We start from the raw sequence: 22,148 nt of genomic DNA on the forward strand, positions 1-22,148 counted from the left end.
TTTCTGACTGAATGAGTAAAACTTACAGCATTTACCTGTCTGTAGTGAATTCTCCCACATTTCAGTCATTCAGTGATTAAAAGAATATGAACTTTTAATATTCATTCAGATGTTTTCTGACTCTAAATTTCTTTTATCATTACTCAGCTTTTTCTAATTTAAATTTTAAACATGTTCAGCTACTTTTCAACTTCTTCTGTGTGAACGTCAGCTTTCAACAGTTCTGCACTTTTGTTTTCAGGTGAAAAATTCAGAATAACATTCAGCAATTATTTCATTTCAGCTCAAAACATTCAGCTATCAGCATTCACACTGCAGTTTCTTTAGAAAATGCATTTTCTAGTTACCTTTTGTTTCTAGCTTCTTATTGGTTGTTACATGAATTTAATGCTAGTATTTCTCAAACATAAAACTGCGACTGTAATAAATAACTAATAGCAGGTAATAGCTTCTCTTTCCCCTGGGTCACAGGTTGGCAATTTGCATAACTCTATTAACACACATACTATATGTATTCATTTATCCTCCCCCAATTAAATCTGTGATCCACCTGTCTGTCCCCCAGCTGATCTTTTTCTCCTGTTGACAGTTCTTTTGATGTTGAAGTTTGCTGACACCTGCCTTAGTTAATTGTAAAAATAACACTTTATCTTAAACTTTATCTAAAGGTTTAAAACAAATCTATCCTGAAAAACAAACATTCATTCTTAACTTCCTCCACACCTCCTCTGTACTCAGTGTTGTTCCTCCAGTCTGTTAAGTCAATTTCCGCAGTGCCTGCAATTACCAGCTCCAGTTCCCTGGCATCAAACACAGATACCAACCTGGCATCCACCACCTGCAAAAACATTCAAAATATAAAACAGTGAGATCTTTTTTTACACTGTACATTTAGGGGCACTAGAGATAAATTGGGTGACGCATAAAATGTGAAATATATATAAAAACTCTGTCACACTAAGCCATACCTCATAGAAGCCTCTGACCAAGCTTTCAGTCTGGTGTACCACTCCTCTCTCTATCCTCCACTTTACCATGCGCTCAATGTATTCCTTCTTGTTCTTCTCTGAGACAGGAATGTTGGCTCCACCGGGCTTCAGCTCCCTTTCTGTTATCTATGACAAAACAAAATTATTTGGTGGATATCATGGATTGTTTCCTTTCTAAACCATGAACGGTTAACGAGATTCAAGCTAGAGTGTCTTTCCTCCTTCTCTGCACCACTGTTCAAACTGCAGAAGAATCACTTTTCGTTCTCAAATCCAATTTCGAGATTTTCTACCCTGTTATTTGCATATGCATTGCAACAGCATATATTGGCAGTACATTCTGTATTACATTCTATCTTCACATATATCCAACAACATTTCTCTAAGTGTTTTGATGATGAAAGTAAATCTAGTATCTTTATTTTTCAATTATCCTACATTATATTCACTTACAGACGTGAACAGCATGCTACCTGACTGGACAGTGCTGTGCAACACCCACATTACCAAACTTGGTGTTGCAAGAAACCAAACTGGCAATTTCTTCTGGACAGCATGTGATGTTGTCTGGCGTTGCAGATTGCCTACCCTTGGTTGGTCAAGTTTGTTTATTTGTTGGTCAGAACTGTTTAGGCCCCATATTTTTGGACCCATGAAGACCTCTAGTGAATAAAGTTAACAAAAACTCAAAGTAAATGAAATGACTGTAAAATAACGAAAAAGGACTGATAAAACTGGCAAATCACTCAGTAACCTTCATCCACTGGAGAGACTGGTGAAACTCCTTACACTGCCAAGGCATCTGGGATGCTGGCTTGGTGTAAGGCCAGGATTATACCCAAGTTGTGTATTTTAATTTGGTAAATGGACTGGTGCTTTTCTACTCTACCTGAGCACTCAAAGCCCTCAATACAATTTGCCTCAGTCACCAACTCACACAAGCACTATGCTTTCTCTAAGCCACGTTGAACTATCTAACATTCACACATAATTGGCTAAGTATCATATTTGGCATGTCGACTGAAGCAGCCAGGGAACCACCAACCATCCGATTAATAGATGGCCTGCTCTACTTCCTGAGCAACAGCCACCCCCATTTGTTGAAAGCATAGTTGGTGTACATACACACACACAAGCACGCACACACCTACATACACTGACCTGTCCAAAAACTTCTTCATTGACAGTGAAGGAGAGGTCCAGCATATCGTCTATGTCATTGTCCTTCATCCACTGAAGAGACTGGTGAAACTCTTCATCCAAATACTCCAGATCACTCAGGTCACAGGGACTACAAGTTGGGAAAGGCAGATAATGTGTGGGTCTATGTCTGCTGTCTTAGACCCACATACAGATTAACTTATCCTCACACTGGCTCTTGTTCACAGTTAAAATCTGTTTAAAAATGTACATATATATATTTCAGCAAACTGTGTATACATTAGTCACTTTGTTAAGTACGTATTTCTAGTACTGAGTTGGACGCCTGTTGCCTTCAGAACTGCCATAATTCTTAATGCCAGACATTCAACAAGATGGTAGAAACATTCCTCACAGATTTTGACAGGAGTGGCACCTGGTGTAGTGCACCTGCACCAAGCTCCTCTGCCTGCTTTGGTTGGTTGGTTATTTTCACATTCCTATCAGCTTGAAGTGGTCTGGCCATTGTTCTTTGACCTCTGGCATCAACACATGTTCAGAGAACTGCCACTCACAGGATATTATATATTTGTCATACTATTCTCTGTAAATCCTAGAGATCCCAGTTTTTGAAATAGCAGACCAGCCCATGTGACACTAAAAACAATGACACTTCAAAGTAACTTAAATCACCTCTCTTGTCCATTCTGATGGTTGTTGTGACCATGTCTACAAGTATTAAGTTGCTGTCATATTATTGGCTCAATAGGTACGCTGGACTTTACAGCTGCCAGAAGACTGCTGTGGCAGGGTGTGGTTTGGGGTTCAGCTGCATGGGAAGGGTGGTGGAGCAGCAGGCTCAAGGGACAGCGTCAGGGCAGAAACAGCTGATTCTGATTGGACTGATTGTTTTTTTCTCTCCTTATTTTAGTATCTGCTGGGGCCTGGAGGGTAGGGATCGGCCCAAGGCTGAAGAAATGCCAAGAGGGCTGGAGTTGGGTTGGGCTGGGTTAGCGTGAGCTGTAAACACACACTGACCCAGAACACACTTCTATAGCAGCTATAGTTATAGCTGCAGTATGTTGGCCCACAAAATATTAAACCCTGGATTAAGAATGTGATATCACTCAAGACGAGCGAAAACAGAGAATATATGTGTTAACGAGCAGTTGCTCAGGCGTACCTAACAAAATGGCAGGTGGGCGTATACATACAGACATTTCATGTGCATTTGAGTATTGTGTGTCAACATACATCCGAAGTAGGCCTTTATAGAAGGGTCTGGTGAAGAAGGCATCCAGCAGGTACTGATGGATCAGAGCCATTCCCAAAATGCGACCACTGAATCGGAACCTGAGGCATACACAAACACAAAAGTTAAATATTGTGTGTGTGTGTGTGTGTGTGTGTGTGTGTGTGTGTGTGTGTGTTTGGGCGGGGTTTCAAATTGACTTTTACCACTCATGGTGATTGTCAACGAAGGCAGACATGGGACTGATCTGAACGGTGTAAGTGTCATTGGCAGAGTACTCAAACAGACCATAATAAGGGTTAAACAGTTCTCTGGAAACCAAGAAGAAAAATTCTCTTGAGGGCCCACTGTAGTCCAACCTGAAACACACACATTTAGACTTTAGATTTCCTTTTTTTCTTCTCTTCCCTTCCTTGCCCCTCCCAGATACTCACCCCTCCTCCCCGACAAAGCTAACATAAAGCTTGCTCCGCTGTAGGTCTTTCCGGGAGTAACACATAATTTGGTTGAAGGCATCTTCCAGGAGTTGGTCACGACGAATGATCAGTCTAAGACAGACAAACAAGAAGTGCAGACAGACAACTCCCAACATACAAAGAGTACTGAATTTTTCGGAACATAAGGCACACCGGATTATAAGGCGCATTAAGCGAAACAAAACAGTCAGATAAGTCAAACTTTACTCAGTTCATTTTTTTTGCTTGCTTCATTTTTGTACCATTGACTCGTTAATGTCAAATTCTCTGGCAGCTGCTCTATTCCCCTGTTGTTGCAGTATATTAATGAGTAACCTCGTATTGTGGATGCATTATCTCAGTTGTTCTCCTGACTGAAGTTTGGTCCGTTTACAGCATCCTGCCATGCGATTGCATTTGTCCCTAACCATCAGGAACCCTCACGTTAACTTTTATCCAGTAGAAAAAAGTTAGTGTTCTTCCTCCAGCTTCACTGTGTTTATGTTATAATAATAATAATAATAATACATTTTATTTGAGGGCGCCTTTCTAAAACCCAAGGTCACCTTACAAGAGAAAAAGACATCAAATAAAATAGTAGATTAAAATAGATTCTAATAAATTAAAATACAGAAACCAGCAAAATACAACCACAAACAACAAATTAAAAACAAAAAAAACCCAAAAACAAAAAAACATGATTTGACAGCAAGTAAAATCTGTGTTAAAGTGAGTAAGCCAGTTCAAACAAGTAGGTTTTGAGTTGTGATTTAAATAAGGGAAGGGGATCTATATTTCTTAAGGCTGAAGGAAGTGAGTTCCAGAGCCGAGGAGCAGGGCGACTGAAAGCTCTGTGCCCCATAGTGGTAAGGCGAGCAGAAGGAACAACAAGATAAATGGCAGATGAAGATCTGAGAGAGCGGGAAACTGTGGTGATATGAAGCAGATCACAGAGATAACGAGGGGCAAGGTTATGAATACACTTAAACGTGAGAGCTAAGATTTTAAAGTTTATCCTGGCTTCTATGGGCAACCAGTGAAGCTGTTGAAGAATTGGGGTTATCTGGTCTCTTAAGGGAGTACGAGTTATGACCCAGGCAGCAGAATTTTGAAGAAGTTGAAGTTTATGGAGGGACTTATTGGGGAGACCAAATAGGAGGGAGTTGCAATAATCGATCCGGGAAGTAATAAGACTACGGACAAGGATGGCAGCAGCATGGGGAGTAAGGAAGGGGCGGAGTCGGCTAATGTTATGTAAGTGACAGTATGCAGACTGGGTTATGTAATTAATATGAGACTGAAATGAGAGAGTACTGTCAAGTATGACACCCAAACTCTTAACCTGAGGCGAGGAAAGGGTGGGAGAACTTTCAATGTTAATGGAACAACTGTGGGATTTGGTTAAGATAGAGGCTGTGCCAACAAGTAAAACTTCAGTTTTATTACTGTTAAGTTTGAGAAAATTGGAGGAAAACCATGATCTAATCTCCATAAGACAGTTTGAGAGGGAGGTAGGTGGAAGGGATGAATTAGGTTTGGAGGAAATGTAGAGCTGGGTGTCATCAGAATAACAATGAAAATTGGTATGATATTTTTGGAATATTTGGCCAAGAGGGAGCATGTAGATAATGAATAAAAGAGGCCCTAATACTGAACCCTGGGGCATACCAGCAGAAACAGGATAGAGACTTGAAGAATGGGATTTAAATTGGATAAACAGAGTGCGGTCTGAGAGATAGGAGGTGAAGGGGTGTGTGACTAATGCCAGTGGATGCTAATCTGCTCAGGAGGATATTATGACAAATTGTGTCAAATGTCGCACTAAGATCCAGAAGGATGAGAATGGTAAAAGACCAGAATCAGCTGCCATCAGAAGGTCATTAGTAATCCTTAACAAGGCAGTTTCTGTACTATGATTGGGGCAGAAACCAGATTGAAATTGTTCGTAGAGATTATGGTTATTGAGGTATGAGTGAAGCTGAGAGGCAACAACTTTCTCAAGGATCTTTGAAATAAAGGGGAGCTTTGATATAGGGCGGAGGTTATCAAAATTATTGGGATCTGCATCAGGCTTTTTGAGAATTGGAGTGACAGAAGTAGTTTTCAGGGATGGAAGAATAACTCCAGTGTTAAGGGAGTTATGCTAACATAGCTCTGTCGCTAGCGATCACATAGCACAGGGATCGGCAACCTGCGGCTCCGGAGCCGCATACGGCTCTTTAGTCCTTATAGTGCGGCTCCGCGTGGTTTGGGAAAATAAATTAGAAGTATTTAGCTGAAGTGTATTTTATTTATGTTAGTTCTTTTTTAAATTGTAGTTCTAAATTGGAAGATTATTGTGATATTGAAATATAAAAATAAAATTATATTCTATTATTTTTTCATCGCTCAAAATAAGAGTCACACTCACAGAAGCCGGTGTACCCGCCGAAACACCGTGCATTTATCGAGACTTTCAACCCCAGGTAGGCCAATTATGGATCTTCGGATCCACATTATGTCAGCAGCTATTCTCCACTGTGAACTATGTTAAAAACAAACACCGCTCACGCCTCACAGATGACAGCTTACAGTCCTGCGTAAAGATGAAAGTGACTTCGTACAGCCCCGATTTGCAGACGCTGTGCGCAGAGGTTCAGGAGCAGAAGTCCCATTGTAAACATATCATGGCAGACCCGACAATGTTTCCATGAACACGCTTTTCAGCATCTCTTTATTGACCACTTTTCACACACGGTTGCTGTACGCATACAGCCGGCTGTTGCTTTTCAGCTCACAGCCCGACACACACCAGCACAACAGCATAGATAGCACAGACATTAAGGCGGCGAGGCGTGATTGCAGGTGCCGCTCAGGTGCGTCCGCCTCGCCACACACATTAACCAGGTCAAATACATATTTAGGCAGAATTTTGCAAATATCTCTTTTTCATTTTTCAGCAGCATAGTGCCTTTTTTCCAATTATTTTTTAAAAGTCAGGTCAAGGCTCCAAAAGCACAAAGGCGATATAAGGGTGGCGGCTCACAACAGTTTTTGTTTGCTACATGGATCATTTTAGTTCAGCTGGGTGTCTTTCCTTTTGTTATATTTCTTTAAGAGTTCAAAATGTGTTAATTACATAAATAAAATGTCATTTTCTCTGTAGCACTTCATGGATTTCATAATCAACACACCTTAGTTGTTCGCATAAAGGTAAAAAAACAATATATACAGTGTTATCTTCATTTTAGATGTCAAAAAGTATTTGCGGCTCCCAGTGTTTTCTTTTGTGTGGAAACCGGCTCCAAATGGCGCTTTGGGTCTTAAAGGTTGCTGACCCCTGCCTTAGCACATCATTATATACCAGCTAGCCCAACTTCAGTAACCCTACAAACGTCACTGCTGTTTAGTTTTCTGTCTTCATTTATGTTGGAAGTGATAGCAGAGCTGTACGTTTGAATTTTTTCAGAAATCTCTCAGTCAGAACATGCTCATGTCGAGGTAGAAACTAGCGAGCTAACTTCCTGCTAACTTCTAACTCCGTTAATTGTAATAAATACTTGTAATTGTTATACCTGGTAAAGCAGCAACACTGATCATTTTATTAAAGATGAAAGAATTTAGACAGTTTTTGGGACCTGAAGAAGACAGAGTTTAGGACCCAGATTACGCCGCGAGGCTCCTGACTAGTGATGCGCGAATCATGAACGAATCGTTCAATACTCAAGAATCACTTTACTGACTCATGAATCATGATTCACAAGCCCAACTGACTCACCTGTTGCTGTTAGCAGCAATATATCTAGCTTATAATTAAAATTGTGGAGAAAAACACAACATCCAGTATCTTAACAAAAACATTTCTGCTCTGAACTGGAAGAAAAAACCGAGTAGAAGCTCACATCAAGACAATAGCTCCTCGGTTCACAGTAGCATCGCTCTGCTAACATGCTAACAGCACATTTGAGCTACTCACCCCCTCCTTTCCTGTGCTGAATCGTAGAGCCAGCGAGTCACTCAGGACTCGCTAACCCCCTCCCTCCTGTGCTGAATCGTAGAGCCAGCGAGTCACTCAGGACTCGCTAACCCCCTCCCTCCTGTGCTGAATCGTAGAGCCAGCGAGTCACTCAGGACTCGCTAACCCCCTCCCTCCTGTGCTGAATCATAGAGCCAGCGAGTCACTCAGGACTCGCTAACCCCCTCCCTCCTGTGCTGAATCATAGAGCCAGCGAGTCACTCAGGACTCGCTCACCCCCTCCCTCCTGTGCTGAATCGTAGAGCCAGCGAGTCACTCAGGACTCGCTAACCCCCTCCCTCCTGTGCTGAATCATAGAGCCAGCGAGTCACTCAGGACTCGCTCACCCCCTCCCTCCTGTGCTGAATCGTAGAGCCAGCGAGTCACTCAGGACTCGCTAACCCCCTCCCTCCTGTGCTGAATCATAGAGCGAACGAATCACTCACTCACTCACCCCCTCCCTCCGGGCTCACAGCTTCTTCTTCTTGGTTGGCAACCAATGTTAAGGCGCATTACCGCCCCCTGGCTCACGGCTCAGTGGACATTTAGATGAGAAAATATATACTTGACACATTTAAGGAAAATACTAATAAAATAATGTTCCCTTTAGAAATTTTTTTGCTCTTTTTTGCTTTATAAAATTGTTGTTTTCTTTTAGAATCACTCATCTTAGCAGTAGGATTTACATGAAAAGAGAAAAGAAATTAAGTTTGAGTGAAAATGTACATTTTTTGCACTCTCTGGTCAACTGACTCAGTGAATCAAATGACTCAAAAAACCCGATTCACTTTGGTGAGTGACTCATTAAAACTCGATTCAGTAAAAAGAATCAAATTTACCATCACTACTCCTAACTACGGTAGCCGTAATGCTCCAACAATCCATCCAGTGGTGCGGCTTTGTAGCTTACCAAAGTCCTGCTAAAACATTTTCTGACAGATTTTTGAGCGCCGTGTACTGCAATAAATCGGTTTCGAGGTCAGTAAGCACAACCAGAATTCATACATAAGTGCACCGGATCTGTAAGTGTGCTTTACAGTGCTGAAAATACGGTAAACAAAAAATAATGAGAAAGGATGCCTTCTACAGTCAAAGCTGCTGACTTACTTTAGCTTCCCTGGTCCTTGTCCATAGCCCTTAGTTTCCAGTTTCCTGTAGAAGTTTCGCAGTTTTGCCTCAAAGTCTCTCTTGTAGGGTGCTGGTGCTCTGGCATTAGCTCTCTGAGTACCTACGCGCACACTTAAATGTTTACTTTGATGCGTTATGTCAACAAGCTGACAGATAAAGCAGAAATGTTCTTCATTTATATATTCAGAATTCTACCAAGCAAGAATATGCCAATTAATTTCGTCACATGCACAACAACAGTGGTGCAGCTGTCATACAAGGGTGTTTATTTGTAACTTGGGTTGCAGGTGCAGCTTCTGCACTTTACAGACAATGAACTCATCAGTTAAATCTGTGATTAGTGAACAACCTGCTCTAACATGACTAGCTGTGTTCTGATTTTACCAATGGTTGTCTAAAACATTAAGTCTTTATTGTTGGTGTGAAAAGTCTACTTTTGTCGTTCTTGTTTAAACATGACTGTAAATTTCCACTGTTCAATGCACAGATGATGTGTAAGGACAGTTCAACACCATAGCAAGTAAGGAAGGAGGGAATGGCTTGGATAACAACCGTTGTACAAATTTCAGCTTTTCATTTTAGCTCAGAGCTAAATTTCTTTCTGTTGAACTGGAGTTCTGAGTTCAGTTCAATCCAGATATTCTACGTGAATCAGCTGTACAGCAATGTGAAGTGCACTTAACGAAAATATCAGCAAAGTACTCTGCAGGGCTCAAACACAGTAAAAGTAGGTTCCATATGAATTTGTGAGAGAGGGTTTGGGGATAATATATTTTGCATGTGTTGTTTTTTTTCACAATGCTGTGACTTTTCTGTTGATCTTTTACCAGGTGAATTCTGTGGGGAAGAGACAGGTGACCCCCGAGGTGACTGGCAGTAGCTGGGGTGAAGTAAGGCATGAGGAGGCACATAGGACATCACTTCTTCTTCAAAGAGACTGCAGATGGAAGGGTGGAGTGGGGATGAAGGGACATAAAAAAAGAAACCAATTCACTAAATGCAATTACTTCAGTAGAGCAGCGAGAAAATGAAAAAAAAAAAGGTAATAACAAGAAGGGGATACACAACTAGTCCAATTAGAAAAATGAAAGCCAAGAAAAAAACAAAATAAGAATGGAATAAGACAGAGGAGGTAAAGCAGAAATATGTCACCTTAGCAACATGACAAGGTCGGCAGCTCCTGACAGCCTGGCCAATCCTGACACTCCATCTGTGCGGATCAGCTGCACTTTCTCCCTGTTGTCACAGCAACATTACAATGGCAATGCTATTCATTAATGTATCCTATGCATGTATTTCACTTTGACTTTGGCTACTTGAGGGGCAACTGGAGCAGACAAGATCCTGTACTAACTATCTCTGTACTAACCCCATGCTCTCCGATGCAACCACTGGAGTATGAATGTGTGTGTTAGACAGAAAGCACTCAGAAAATAGTCCTGCATGAGGCTAGTGTAAAGCGCTTTGAGTGCTCAGAGAGAGTAGATTAAGCGCTATATAAGAACCAGTCCATATTATTTGTGTGTTGTGACTGCTTCTTGCAGACAAAAGCAGTTTCTGCAACAAAATCTTTCTACTGGAAAGTCTTGGTTTGCAGTTGCAGTATGGTCTCCAAAAAATTGCAATTTTTAATTTTGTGTTTGCAACAACAGATTTATCATAGTCAGGACATTTTGCATTGATCTTTTCACATTTCCAGGCGTATTTGAAGGTTATGATCAGATTTTAGGGCTAGTGTTTTAAATATTAATTTAACAATAATCTTTAATATTAATTTCTAATATGTTTTTATAAATGTTTCATCATTTTATTATTGATTTTTATTTCCATTGTCATTTTTTGGCACTTGCTGTTTGTGCATTTCTTTTGTCTGTGTGTCTTTGATTATTATGTTGTAAAATTTCAAATATTAATGGAAAAAAATGTTGCAATGCAATTAGCAGTAGCACAATGAACTTTGCTTCCTTCTTTGATGATTTTCTCTTCTGACAATTAAGTTTTCTTGCAATAATTAAATGTTTCTACATATGATACCACTGTTAAATAGGAACAAGGCACAGCAATATTTTTCATCTTGTCTAAGGTCTCTAATATATGAAGTTGATTCTTGTATAAAAAATTTTCCTGCAATATTAGTTTGTTTCCTGCAAGCTGAATTGTGTTCCTCGTCAAAGCTATTTAAAACACGTTTAAGTTCTAACTGGGCTCTTCCTAATGAGCCACATTCTACATGTCTTCATAAAGTTTAGCTCAAAAGTAATATTTAAGTAAAAATCTGTCAAGATCACCACCGCTTTTAGGAAGTCAATCTCTATACCTTGAAACAGAAAACAAATTATGCCCAATTGGACCCATGGAACAATCATAAGGTCTATGTGGAGGGAGAGGGAGTTTTTTTCTGAAAACTCTTGCACTTAAACTCGACTTAAAACCGTGGGAACAGAAGACAGGTCTGAGGGTTAAGGCGGTGGAGATGTGGATCAGAGGGATTGGATAGTGAAGAAGATTTCAAATAATGTTTGTGTACCAGACATTTCATCTAGAAAAGCTGTTTTTCCTCCCATATTTGTGCGGCAGTAAAGCTATGCATCAATGACACATAGTGGTGTTGTTTGTGGAGTTCGTGGAGTCCTGGCACGAGAAATGCCTTTTGAATATATTTCAAGCATGAAAAATAGCACTCTTAAACTTTTACAACCCGGGGTTTGTGCTTGAAAATGACATGCCCAAAATGAATTGATTATTTCTCTGCAATTACAAACTCTGTATAACCATCTTGGTATCAAACTAAAGCTAACACTTGCAAGACTTAAGGGGCCATTAGGTGTAAGTATCACAGCAGATGCCATTGTATCAAAGTAACTGAGAACAAAGAAAAATTCTAGTCACCAGATTAAGGAAAGCATTATATAAACGTCAAGCTATGCATTTCTGTATGTATGTACCTGAGTGCATGGTTCCGGTTAAAGTCAGGCTGCCTCTCCTGCAAAATCTCAAAGATGTTTGGTTGTCGTAGAAATGCCACAATCTTCTCATTGTAAGCTAGAAAAAAGTGAACAGAAAATTTTTGTCAAATGTATTCATCTCTTCCTCTCAGATTCTTGTGTGTGCGTGCATGTGTGCGTGCGTGCGTGCGTGTGTGTGTGTGTGTGTGTGTGCTTGTGCATGCACTAACCCACTGGTATTAAGTCTTGGCATGGTCCTCTGTTGGCAGATGTGAAGGTGCTGGAAGGTCGTGGAAGAACAGGTGGGCTAACATGACGAGGGTCCTCACCCATCTATAAAAACAGGATGTCAATAAACATGCTGCCCTTCTTGTTTGACAAGACAGGTTTACATGATATGTAAGTGGAGGAAGAAAACATGTAACTGCGTATTCCTGTTATGATTAGAGGACCAATTTAAGTAGCTGTTTTAAAACAACTGTACTTTCTGTTGTCCACGATCATTACGTGTCCCTTACCAGTCGCCGAGTGGTAACCTCTCCAGCACTGTGGCTGCGCTGGCGAGTCAGGTGTTGGCGGTGAGCGAGGAGGCTCAGCGGCCGAGAGCTTTGGAGAGGCAGCCGGGGGTCAATGAACGTAGTGGCACGGCAGTTATGGTCTACAAAGAAAGGCTAGATGGGTGTGCACACAGATACACATACAAGCTGTCAAGTGTTAATCATTTTTAATTTGATTACAATTTTTAAAAAGTAAGAAATACTTGACAGAATAAGTGTAGAACAGTTATATACTATTTTTGAGGATCTGAATACAGTTAAACTGTATTCAGATCCCCAAAAATTCATGAAATGTAGACATTGGGGCACTGATTGATTACAGTGTCAGCCCTACCTTGCCGGTGTGGTCGTGCTTCATCTCCCAACCCCTGGGCAGCTCCAGCTGTTTGTTAGCAAACATGTTGAGGAAGGCCACCAGGTCCCTGTTGTGCTGATAGCGCTCAAAGTGATGAGCATCCCGACGAACCTTACTGATCATATGCTTCAGACATGTGTTGGTGGTGAACATGTGGTAGGCACTCTAGAACCAGGAAAGAGATTCCAGTAGACAGGAAGGAGATTTAGCACAGAGGAAACACATCAAGAAAAGAGTAGGTTTTAAGTGCCTTGTGTTACTATTACACTATGTAGTCACTATCATATGCACACATTTCAGAGGGAAAGCAAAGGGCATGGCTGTTGTGCTTACTACTCTTTGAGTCTTTTGCATGTTACGAAAATACACTATTGAGCCACTGCTGCTTTGTACTGTATAGGTAAGCGACTATATCATTGCAGTTACTACAGTATGTGTGTAATACAGGTTACATTGTCGTACTATGGTGAGTTTGAAGTTCTGTGTTGAACCGGTTTACAGTGGTTGAGGCGTTCATGGCCAGAGTCAGATCAAGTTTTGCAGATATTAGTTTGTATTAAGTTGGTGATACTTAGAGTTACTCCCTAAATTCAGTATTTATACTACCAGTATTTATTTATACACTGTCCAGTATTAAGACAGTATAAACAGTATAGTGTCAGTGTAGGGGATGGACATCAGCCAGGAGACATGAAACATCTGCTTGCATCTTGTTGAATTCAGTTGTGTGAATCCACAAAAAGCAGTAAACCTCAAGCAGCAGCAGGTCAGCTGATCACAGGCTGTACACCACGAAAATCTAGTTCACATCAGAAATTATTCATTCATATTTAAATGTTTTAGATTGATCATCAAACAAATTTGAACTTAAAATGCAGTTTTTAAATGATGATTTTATTTATTAAGGGAAAACCTATATGTCCCTAGGTAAAAAAAAATGATTTCCTTCTCTAATAACTGTAGGATCTTTGCGCATGAATGTCCTGTTTCTGTCACGGACCCGGTTCCTGGGACTCGGGGTCCGTGAGCAGTGTGGACCTTTAGTATTATTATTATTATTATTATTATTATTATTATTATCATATTGGATGTATGTTTGCTGCACTGTGCTCTTGTGTTCCATGCTGGTGGGTGTATATGTGTGCGGGTGTGTCTGCGGGTGTGGCTGGAGGATGAAGGACAGCCACCTGCAGGCCTGATGGGTGTGGCCCTGCCAGCTGCTGGTCACGCCTAGGTTCTCACACACCTGCTTCTGATCAGGCTCGTCGGGGGAGCTACTTAACAGAGCGATGGAGTTTCCTCCGGCGCAGGATCGTTGAGTTAGACTCCATGTCAGTGTCTCAAGTACTGTTTAGTGTATGCCTGCTGGAGTTGGTGCCATAACGGCTGCGTCTGTTGTTTTTTCCTCAGGAGGAGAGCAGAACACAGGACTGCAGGACGCACGGGGTGTGCGTAGGCACAGGAGCAGAGAGCACGGAATACCAGCACTTGGGAAGAGGACACGTCACGGGAGTCGAGGGAGCACTCTGGAGATTTATTGTGTGGTGTACATTTACCTCACTGTAAATAAACGCACTGCTCATTCCACTAAGTCCAGCGTTTGGGTCCTTTCTCCAACATCCCCACGGCTTACCCTGGCAAACCGTGACAGTTTCAGGTCACATTAAAGCATCTCAATCTAATTTAAGCTCAGTGTTACAAGTTCAGATCACTGTCCTGCTGCATAACCTAAGTGTATTTGAGCTTCTGATCAATCAGTCTGAAGCCCAAATACTTCTTTAGAGTGTGGCATGATGCATTGCTTTTTAAGATTTTTTAAGCTACTTTGTCAGCCAGGATCTATTTGAGTGACTCATTGATACAACAACAACAACAACAACAACAACAACAACAATAATAATAACAATAATAATAATAATTTATTTGAGAGTGTTGATGCGGAAGTATAAAAAAAGGTCAAAAAGAGTTGTGCCATGTCTCTGTGGATCTAGAGAAAGCATATGCTAGGGTGCCAATAGAGGAACTGTCGAGGTAATTGAAAGAGGATTTCACGATCCTGGGTCTTTTGACCCAGCGTTTTGAGTTTTAGTTTATTTTGATGTTTATGGTTTATGTTTAAGTTCACTGGGTTTTCTAAGTTCATTTGTTTATTAGTTTCCCTGTATGTTTTCAACCCCTCTGTTAAGTCTCCCTTGTCCTTTATGTGTTTCATGGCTGCATGTCTTTTGTTGTCAAGTTCATGTTGTCACATCTGCATTTCATTATGTTTCCTATTTTATTTTGAAGAGGTTCTGTGTTCCTGTGTTTAGCTTTACGTTTCCCCTGTGACGTGGTTATGCTCATTTGTTTCAGCTGTTTCCCCATGTGTTTCCACTTCCCTCATTATCCTCCTGTGTGTATTAAGTCCGTGTGTTTTCAGTCATTCCTTGTCAGGTCGTCTGCTTTGTTCACGTCATGCATCCAGTTTTTTTTCCATGTCTCCATGCCAGGTCCCACGTGCAAGGTTTTTTCATGCTTTAGTCTTAGTTCACCCAGTTTAATTTATTGTTTAGTTTCACCTTTGTCTTTTGTTTTGTACTTCTTTGCCAGCCTTAATAAACGGCTCATTTTTTGTTATTCCACGTCATGTTTCACATTCTGTTTTGGTCTGCATTTGAGTCCTTTTTTGCAATACATACAGTCTGCCTCAGCCAGACTGTGACAGAGGAATGGGAAGTCAGGAGTGGCAGAGAGTATGAGGATAGTGGTGAGGTGTCGAGTAAGAGTGACATGTTTTGGGGGGGTTTGGGGGTGGGATTACATCAGGTATTCGCTTTGAGCCCCTTAACTATCCGTGGTTAGAATCATAAACTATGGCAAGCCAAAAGCTGATTCTATTCTTTTGCTTTTATTAAAAATGTTTTTTGAATTTCTGCCAATGAGGAAACAAGGAAAACGCTCTTCTGACTGACACAGATCACAATCTATTTACATTTTTCTTTAAAAAAACAACAACTACATTTTCTTTTCTTTTTTTCAAAATATAACAGTAGAGTAAGGTTAGGGTTATCATCTTTGATGACCTCAAAGGGTTAATAAGTGCGTTGTTTAAAATCCCTTTCTTGAAACAAATAGAATGTGGTCTGTTATGAAAAGAAAGACACATGAATGGAAGTAAAAGAATAACAAGATAGATAGAATGTAAGTAAAAAGTGTCCATACAGGGTTGGAATGCAGCACAGTGAAGAATTCAGGGCTGGTGAGGAACTTGGCGCTAGGGGACTGAAGCAGCAGGGTTAGGCGAGACCTGGGACTGGACTGTGGCAAATTGCTGTCCCTACGTAGCTCTGCAAAATATACCAGAATCGTCAAAATAAAAAAAAGAAAATCACAGGGGAAGAACATGGATCAGGATTTTGTGCCGTGTAGAAGGGGGCTACCTGGGAATGAGGGTTGCATATCAGTCTCATCAGCTGAAAGCTCATTGGGTAGCTGCTCTTCTGGTCTACTGTCGTTGGTCATTGTCCTACGTATACTTTGATACCTGCAAATTTATGTGTACAGTAACAATTAATGATGATGTTACTAAAAACAAAAAAATGGGAAGTGGCAAATTCATTTCCATTTTTAACTGAAACTTTGGACGAACATCTAGTTTGCGAATCTTCATGTGCATATGTTTGTTTTCTGACCTGCGATTTAGCTGTTCCATCTGCTGTATGGAGTTAGACCTCTGAAGAGTTTGTGGGGCCGGGGGCGCGGTTGGACGTTGCCATGTTGTTGTTCTGTTCACGTGGTCCACATAGAAAATGCGACCATGGCTGTCTATGCGAGCCTCCCAATCTGGATCACACACAATGCAACAGAAGAACACATATAGTAGTTCTCCAAAAGTTGATTCTGTTCATCTGGACGTAGCGTTTTGTGGGAGAAACGTTTCGTCACTCATCCAAGTGACTTCTTCAGTCTGCATCAAGACATATAGTAGTTGTTTTTCATGTAAGAATATAGAGGTTTCTAAACTAAGGTTTTATGAACAAAATGACACAGCAGATTATATATAATTATAATCATATATATATATATATATATATATATATATATATATATATGTATATATATGTAATTTTGGCCTTAAAGTTACAGAACTACTGACTACAATCTACAATCTAGCTGTTTTTAAGATTAAAATACAAAACTGAATCTGTGGCTTATGGGTTTATTACAAATAAGAAATTCTAGCATTTAAAGCTAAGGTTGCAAATTCAAATTCAGTAGCAAATTCCACATCTGAAAAATAGTAACACACATTTGTGTCAACTTGTCTATTCATACATACATGTAATTGGAAAGGCCTATTACAGTATTTTCCTCACTGTAAGGTGCACTTAAAATCCTTTAATTTTCTCAAAAATTGACAGTGCGCCTTATGTATGAATTCTGGTTGTGTTTACTGACCTCGAACCGATTTTGTGTGGTACACGGCGCTCAAATATCTGTCAAAAAATGTTTTAGTACGACTTTGGTAAGCTACGAAGCCGCACCGCTTGATGGATTGTCGGAGCATTACAGCTACCGTAGTCAGGAGCCTTGTGGAGTAATCTGGGTGTGCTTCAGGTCCCAAAGCCAAACGAACACTGCGGCATCACTGAGAGTTAAAAACTGTCTAAAGTCTTTCATCTTTAATAAAATGATCAGCGTTGCTGCTTTACCAGGTGTAACAATTAAGTTTAACATCCAGGCATCCATGAAAACAGAGTTTATTAAATTTAACGGAGTTAGAAGTTAGCAGGAAGTTAGCTCGCTAGTTTCCACCTAAACATGATATAGCATGTTCTGACTGAGAGATTTCTGAAACAATTCAAACGTACAGCTCTGCTATCACTTTCAACATAAATGAAGAAAGAAAACTAAACAGCATTGATGTTTGTAGGGTTACTGAAGTTGGACTAGCTGGTATATAATGATGTGCTATGTGATCGTAGCGACACAGCTATGTTAGCATAACATAAACACAGTGAAGCTGGAGGATGAATGCTAAGTTTTTTCCACTCGTTAATGGGAGGGTTCCTGATGGTTAGGGATAAATCGCAAAGCAGGATGCTGTAAACGGACCAAACTTCAGTCAGGAGAACCACTGAGATAATCCATCCACAATACGAGGTTAGTCATTAATATATTGCAATAACATGGGAATAGAGCAGCTTCTAGAGAATTCAACATTAATGAATCAATGGTACGGAAGTGGAGGAAGCAAGAAGAATGAGTTGAGTAAAGTTTGACTTATCTGACTGTTTTGTTTCACTTTATGCACCTTATAATCCAGTGCGCCTTATGGTCTGAAAAATACAGTATCTAAATTCCTTATCACAGCTCCTGTGCTATATCTTAATAATTCCTCAAACTGCTTAATCCAGAAGACTTCTTGGGACCGTAGTACCCTATGCATAAACCCTGACTGCTATACACAACCTTCAAACTTGAAGGTATCTGGTAAAGAAAATATATGTATGCGGTTTCTGTGCTGTATTGTGTACTTTAATGTTCTTTAAAACATATACAGACATATACACACACACACTCACCAGGGGGCAGTGGTTCATCTACTCTCTGGTAGCGACTGATGTCATGGCGAACAGATGGCAGGGAGTGAACAGACTGGTGGCCATTGACCTGTTCTGTGGCACCTGGATAAAAACACATAAACAAGCACATAAAAAATTAGAGCATCAAAATGAATATAAGAAATCCAAAAAAGTAAATATTTTTATAGTCATGGTTCATAACAGCTCTGCTATTTAATATAATTCAATAACATGAAAAGGTTAAATAAACACAATTGTTCCCTTTAAAGCCAGTGTATTATTTGTTTTGAATTAAGTGCCACTACAGTCTTTCATTAATACTTCTTGATCGCTCGGTTAGGATTTTTTTTTAACAAGGTTATTCATCTTGCGCTGGACTGGACCCCAAATGGCACAGCCATACCAGGCTTGGCACAGAGAAAAACCTATTGACACTTGAAGCACCCATCTGTAGGCAAAGAGCTAAAAGGGGGGTCACTGGTCACCAGTCTGCCCTCCTTTGTGTCTTTACAAATTTCCTGTGCATGAATCTCAGGATTTTGTTGAAATGTTTAATAAGCCTATCCATGCACTGCATGAAAAGTTAAATTTTTGTCAGTGAGCAACACTGTAAGCTGCTATGGAATTACGAGTTAATGACTCTATACAAAGATTTTGAGGCAATAGAAGAGAGCTTAGTGTGTAAATGAATGAATATCATGATAGTATGCAAGGGCCAACACAGAAACACACACACACACACATACACACACACACACAGAAACACAATTAAAGTAACACTTTGAAAACATCAGATCGCTACAAGAGAAAACATATTAGGTTCCGGTTAAGTGAACGCTGGCGCGCCTGGCTGCTGCTGCCAACCGGTTATTGTTATGATTTTTATTATAATTTCTTCAGATGCTGACAACAATTTGAATCATACGTTCACACTGCAGGCGAAAGCGCATCAAATCCGACTTTTCTGACCCTCTGCGACCCATATCCGATCATGCTATGACAGTGTGAACGGCACAAATCCGATATTTTCAAATCCGACCTGGGTCACTTTCGTATGTGGTACTGAATCCGATACATATCCGATGTTTTAAAAAGCGACTGCTGTTTGAACGGTCATGTTGCACTAAATCCGTCTGACACAAGACAGACGCCAATTATCAGCGCCGGAGAAGACATCGTGAATGCTTCCTGGCCATCCAGTGTAGATGTTAGTGAAACTGTTGGGAAGACAACGTTGGAGAAACGTGAACATTTTATTTGTACTGTATAATCTGCAGAATCTGACAGAAATCTGCAGCTATCCTTTGAAGCACCGCTCCTCTAAAACAGCAATAAGGATCATTATTAGGCCATTTGTAAATAACAAAATAACTTTATAACTTCAAGCAAAATTGGGAAACGTAAAGTCCGAAACAAGTCTTTATATTAAGGCCATCAGTCAAACAATATTGTTTGCTCTGGGTCTAAACAGAGCGCGTTGTGTGTGACATCTTCTTTTGCGCATGCGGGCCGCTTTGAGGGTTCACACTAGAGCGCGTTTGCTGTCGCATTTTATTTGTAGTGTGAACAAGCAGACAAAAAAAATCGGATTTGATCAAAAAATCAGAATTGAGCATTAAGACCTGCAGTGTGAACGTAGCCCCAGGCGCAACCCTGTTTTGACATGTTTCTGCAATATTTGCAGGTTTCTATTGCTTGCGCTGCAGCTGTCAGCTGTTTGTTCGGTCCCTACTTTCATCTGGCCTCTTCCAACCGTTTGTGTTCAGTGCTCAGCCCTGATTAAGATGTGGATCCACAGGCTGCTGGTGTGGTTCGTGCTCACCTGGGTTGTTTTATCCATCGTTCATCACCCAGCGACAGTTCTTGTCCAATACTCTGCTACGGATCTTTTGCAGCTCCATTTTTGCCTGGCTGTCTCTCCACCTGTGGCTCTTTACATCGCCTTCAAGCCCCGCCGCAGGTACATCCACCGAGGGCTTCGGCAGAATTTCAACATCAATGACACTAACTCAATAGTGTCCATCTGGTCTAAAACTCGTCGTCCTCCCCGCAAGACCGACCAGGCTGTCGACCACAACGTGCTGGCCCACCTTGCTAAAACTAAGCCTACTGTCAGACATGGTAACTCCAGTATCAACTGCGGTCTATTAAACATCCGCTCTCTCACTGGTAAGGGACATCTCGTCCCGGATGTCCTCTGCGATCATAAGTTGGACTTTCTTTGCCTGACTGAAACGTGGCAACAGACCAATGATTTTGTTTCTCTCAATGACTCCACTCCATCTGAGTTTGTTTACACCTGTCAACCTCGCAACTCGGGGAGGGGCGGGGGTTCACCGGAAGCACTGGAAAGTTTTCCCTGTCTCTGCCCCTCCCTCCCATTCATCTGAATAAATTGCATTACAGCTCCCTGGATCTACCCCCACCATTATATGTACTGTTTATCGGCCACCTAAGCAAAATAAGGAGTTTTTAAATGAATTTTCTGCTCTGCTCAGTCATTTCTCTGTACTTTCTCCAAATCTGATCATTGTTGGTGACTTCAATATTCATATGGACAATGATAAAATCCCTCTTTCCAGAGATTTTACCTCCTGCCTGCAAAGTTCTGGGCTTCTACAGTACATAAAGTTTTCTACTTATTCTAAGGGACATATCTTGGATTTGGTCTGTTGTTCTGGCATCACCTCTACCCATTGTAAAACCACATTGTTTCCCCAGTCTGATCATATGTTTATTTCTTTTAATGCAAACATAACCGCTTCCAAAACCTGTATCTCTCGTAATATGACTTTTAGGAAAATTTGTAATATTAACCCAGCTGTTTTTTCATCTGTCATCCATGACCTTCCATCTCTTCACAGCTCTTCAACCCCTCATGAGCTTGTTTCTCATTATAATGCCAACCTTCATAACCTTCTTAAAATATTCGCTCCCCTTAAACATCGAACTGTCTCATTTTCCCGTTCAGCACCATGGTTTACCCCCGACCTGCGTCATCTTAAAGCTAAAGGTCACCAACTCAACGTCTATTCAAGAAAATTGGACTGACTATACATAAAGAAATGTATAATGATCATGATAATGTTTATTATTCATTAATTATAATGTATAATGAAGGTTTTGTTCTATAAGGACTGCATTGCTTCAGCCAAATCATGAATCATCATGAATCCTGAATCGATTTTTAAATATAAATTTATTTTGCCCGAAACGCCAGAATCTCAGGTTAAACCTCACAAAATTTCTACAACCACCAAACAGCTAAAACAGCGAATGAGAACAGGTACACGGATTCTGCACAAAGACGTAAACACAAAATGCAGACCCAACGCATCCGAATCAGTGAGCTGTCGCTTTTCTCACCCGACGGCACGGACACGCCATCAGGGCTGAAAGTCGACTGTCGCTACCCGATCCGCACCGGAAACCCGATCCGTACCACGCATGCGCAAATCTTATGTCACTTCCTCTTTTTGCCAACACTGCAACATTTAATGTATTTGAATGACACGGTTAGCGCCCAGTTAGCTCCTAGCATTTCTCGACAGCTCTGCCTCCTTTTCGACTACCCGGGACATTTAAATAATGGATACCTCGTGTACAAACAAATTCATGCTTTTCTCCTCAACAGAGAGCTTCCCCCGAATTGAACAACAATGCTGTAAAATAAGAAGAATGGCGCCTAAATACAGACTTAATAATACAGACTTAGTAATACAGACTTAGTAATGTGTCACTTAGTCCTCCATGCCTGCTTCATGCCCTG

General features: G+C 40.7%; 1 protein-coding gene across 1 annotated transcript in view; it reads right to left on the minus strand.

Moving 5' to 3' along the window:
- LOC134620904 (E3 ubiquitin-protein ligase HECW2-like) overlaps positions 1-22,148 on the minus strand; it is a 78,429-nt gene that overhangs the window by 10,546 nt on the left and 45,735 nt on the right. Inside the window, exons 11-27 of the mRNA XM_063467255.1 lie at positions 18,380-18,481; positions 16,487-16,637; positions 16,235-16,338; positions 16,017-16,141; positions 12,795-12,980; positions 12,422-12,574; positions 12,134-12,236; positions 11,904-12,000; positions 10,111-10,194; positions 9,786-9,895; positions 8,938-9,058; positions 3,816-3,929; positions 3,588-3,740; positions 3,384-3,482; positions 2,151-2,280; positions 969-1,115; positions 724-838 (exon numbers count right to left, since the gene is read on the minus strand). Coding sequence (XP_063323325.1) covers positions 724-838; positions 969-1,115; positions 2,151-2,280; positions 3,384-3,482; positions 3,588-3,740; positions 3,816-3,929; positions 8,938-9,058; positions 9,786-9,895; positions 10,111-10,194; positions 11,904-12,000; positions 12,134-12,236; positions 12,422-12,574; positions 12,795-12,980; positions 16,017-16,141; positions 16,235-16,338; positions 16,487-16,637; positions 18,380-18,481 — 2,094 coding nt within the window. The remainder of the gene's footprint in view (positions 1-723; positions 839-968; positions 1,116-2,150; positions 2,281-3,383; positions 3,483-3,587; positions 3,741-3,815; positions 3,930-8,937; positions 9,059-9,785; positions 9,896-10,110; positions 10,195-11,903; positions 12,001-12,133; positions 12,237-12,421; positions 12,575-12,794; positions 12,981-16,016; positions 16,142-16,234; positions 16,339-16,486; positions 16,638-18,379; positions 18,482-22,148) is intronic.

The sequence above is a fragment of the Pelmatolapia mariae genome, linkage group LG23, assembly GCF_036321145.2.
Source record: "Pelmatolapia mariae isolate MD_Pm_ZW linkage group LG23, Pm_UMD_F_2, whole genome shotgun sequence".
Lineage (NCBI taxonomy): Eukaryota > Metazoa > Chordata > Actinopteri > Cichliformes > Cichlidae > Pelmatolapia > Pelmatolapia mariae.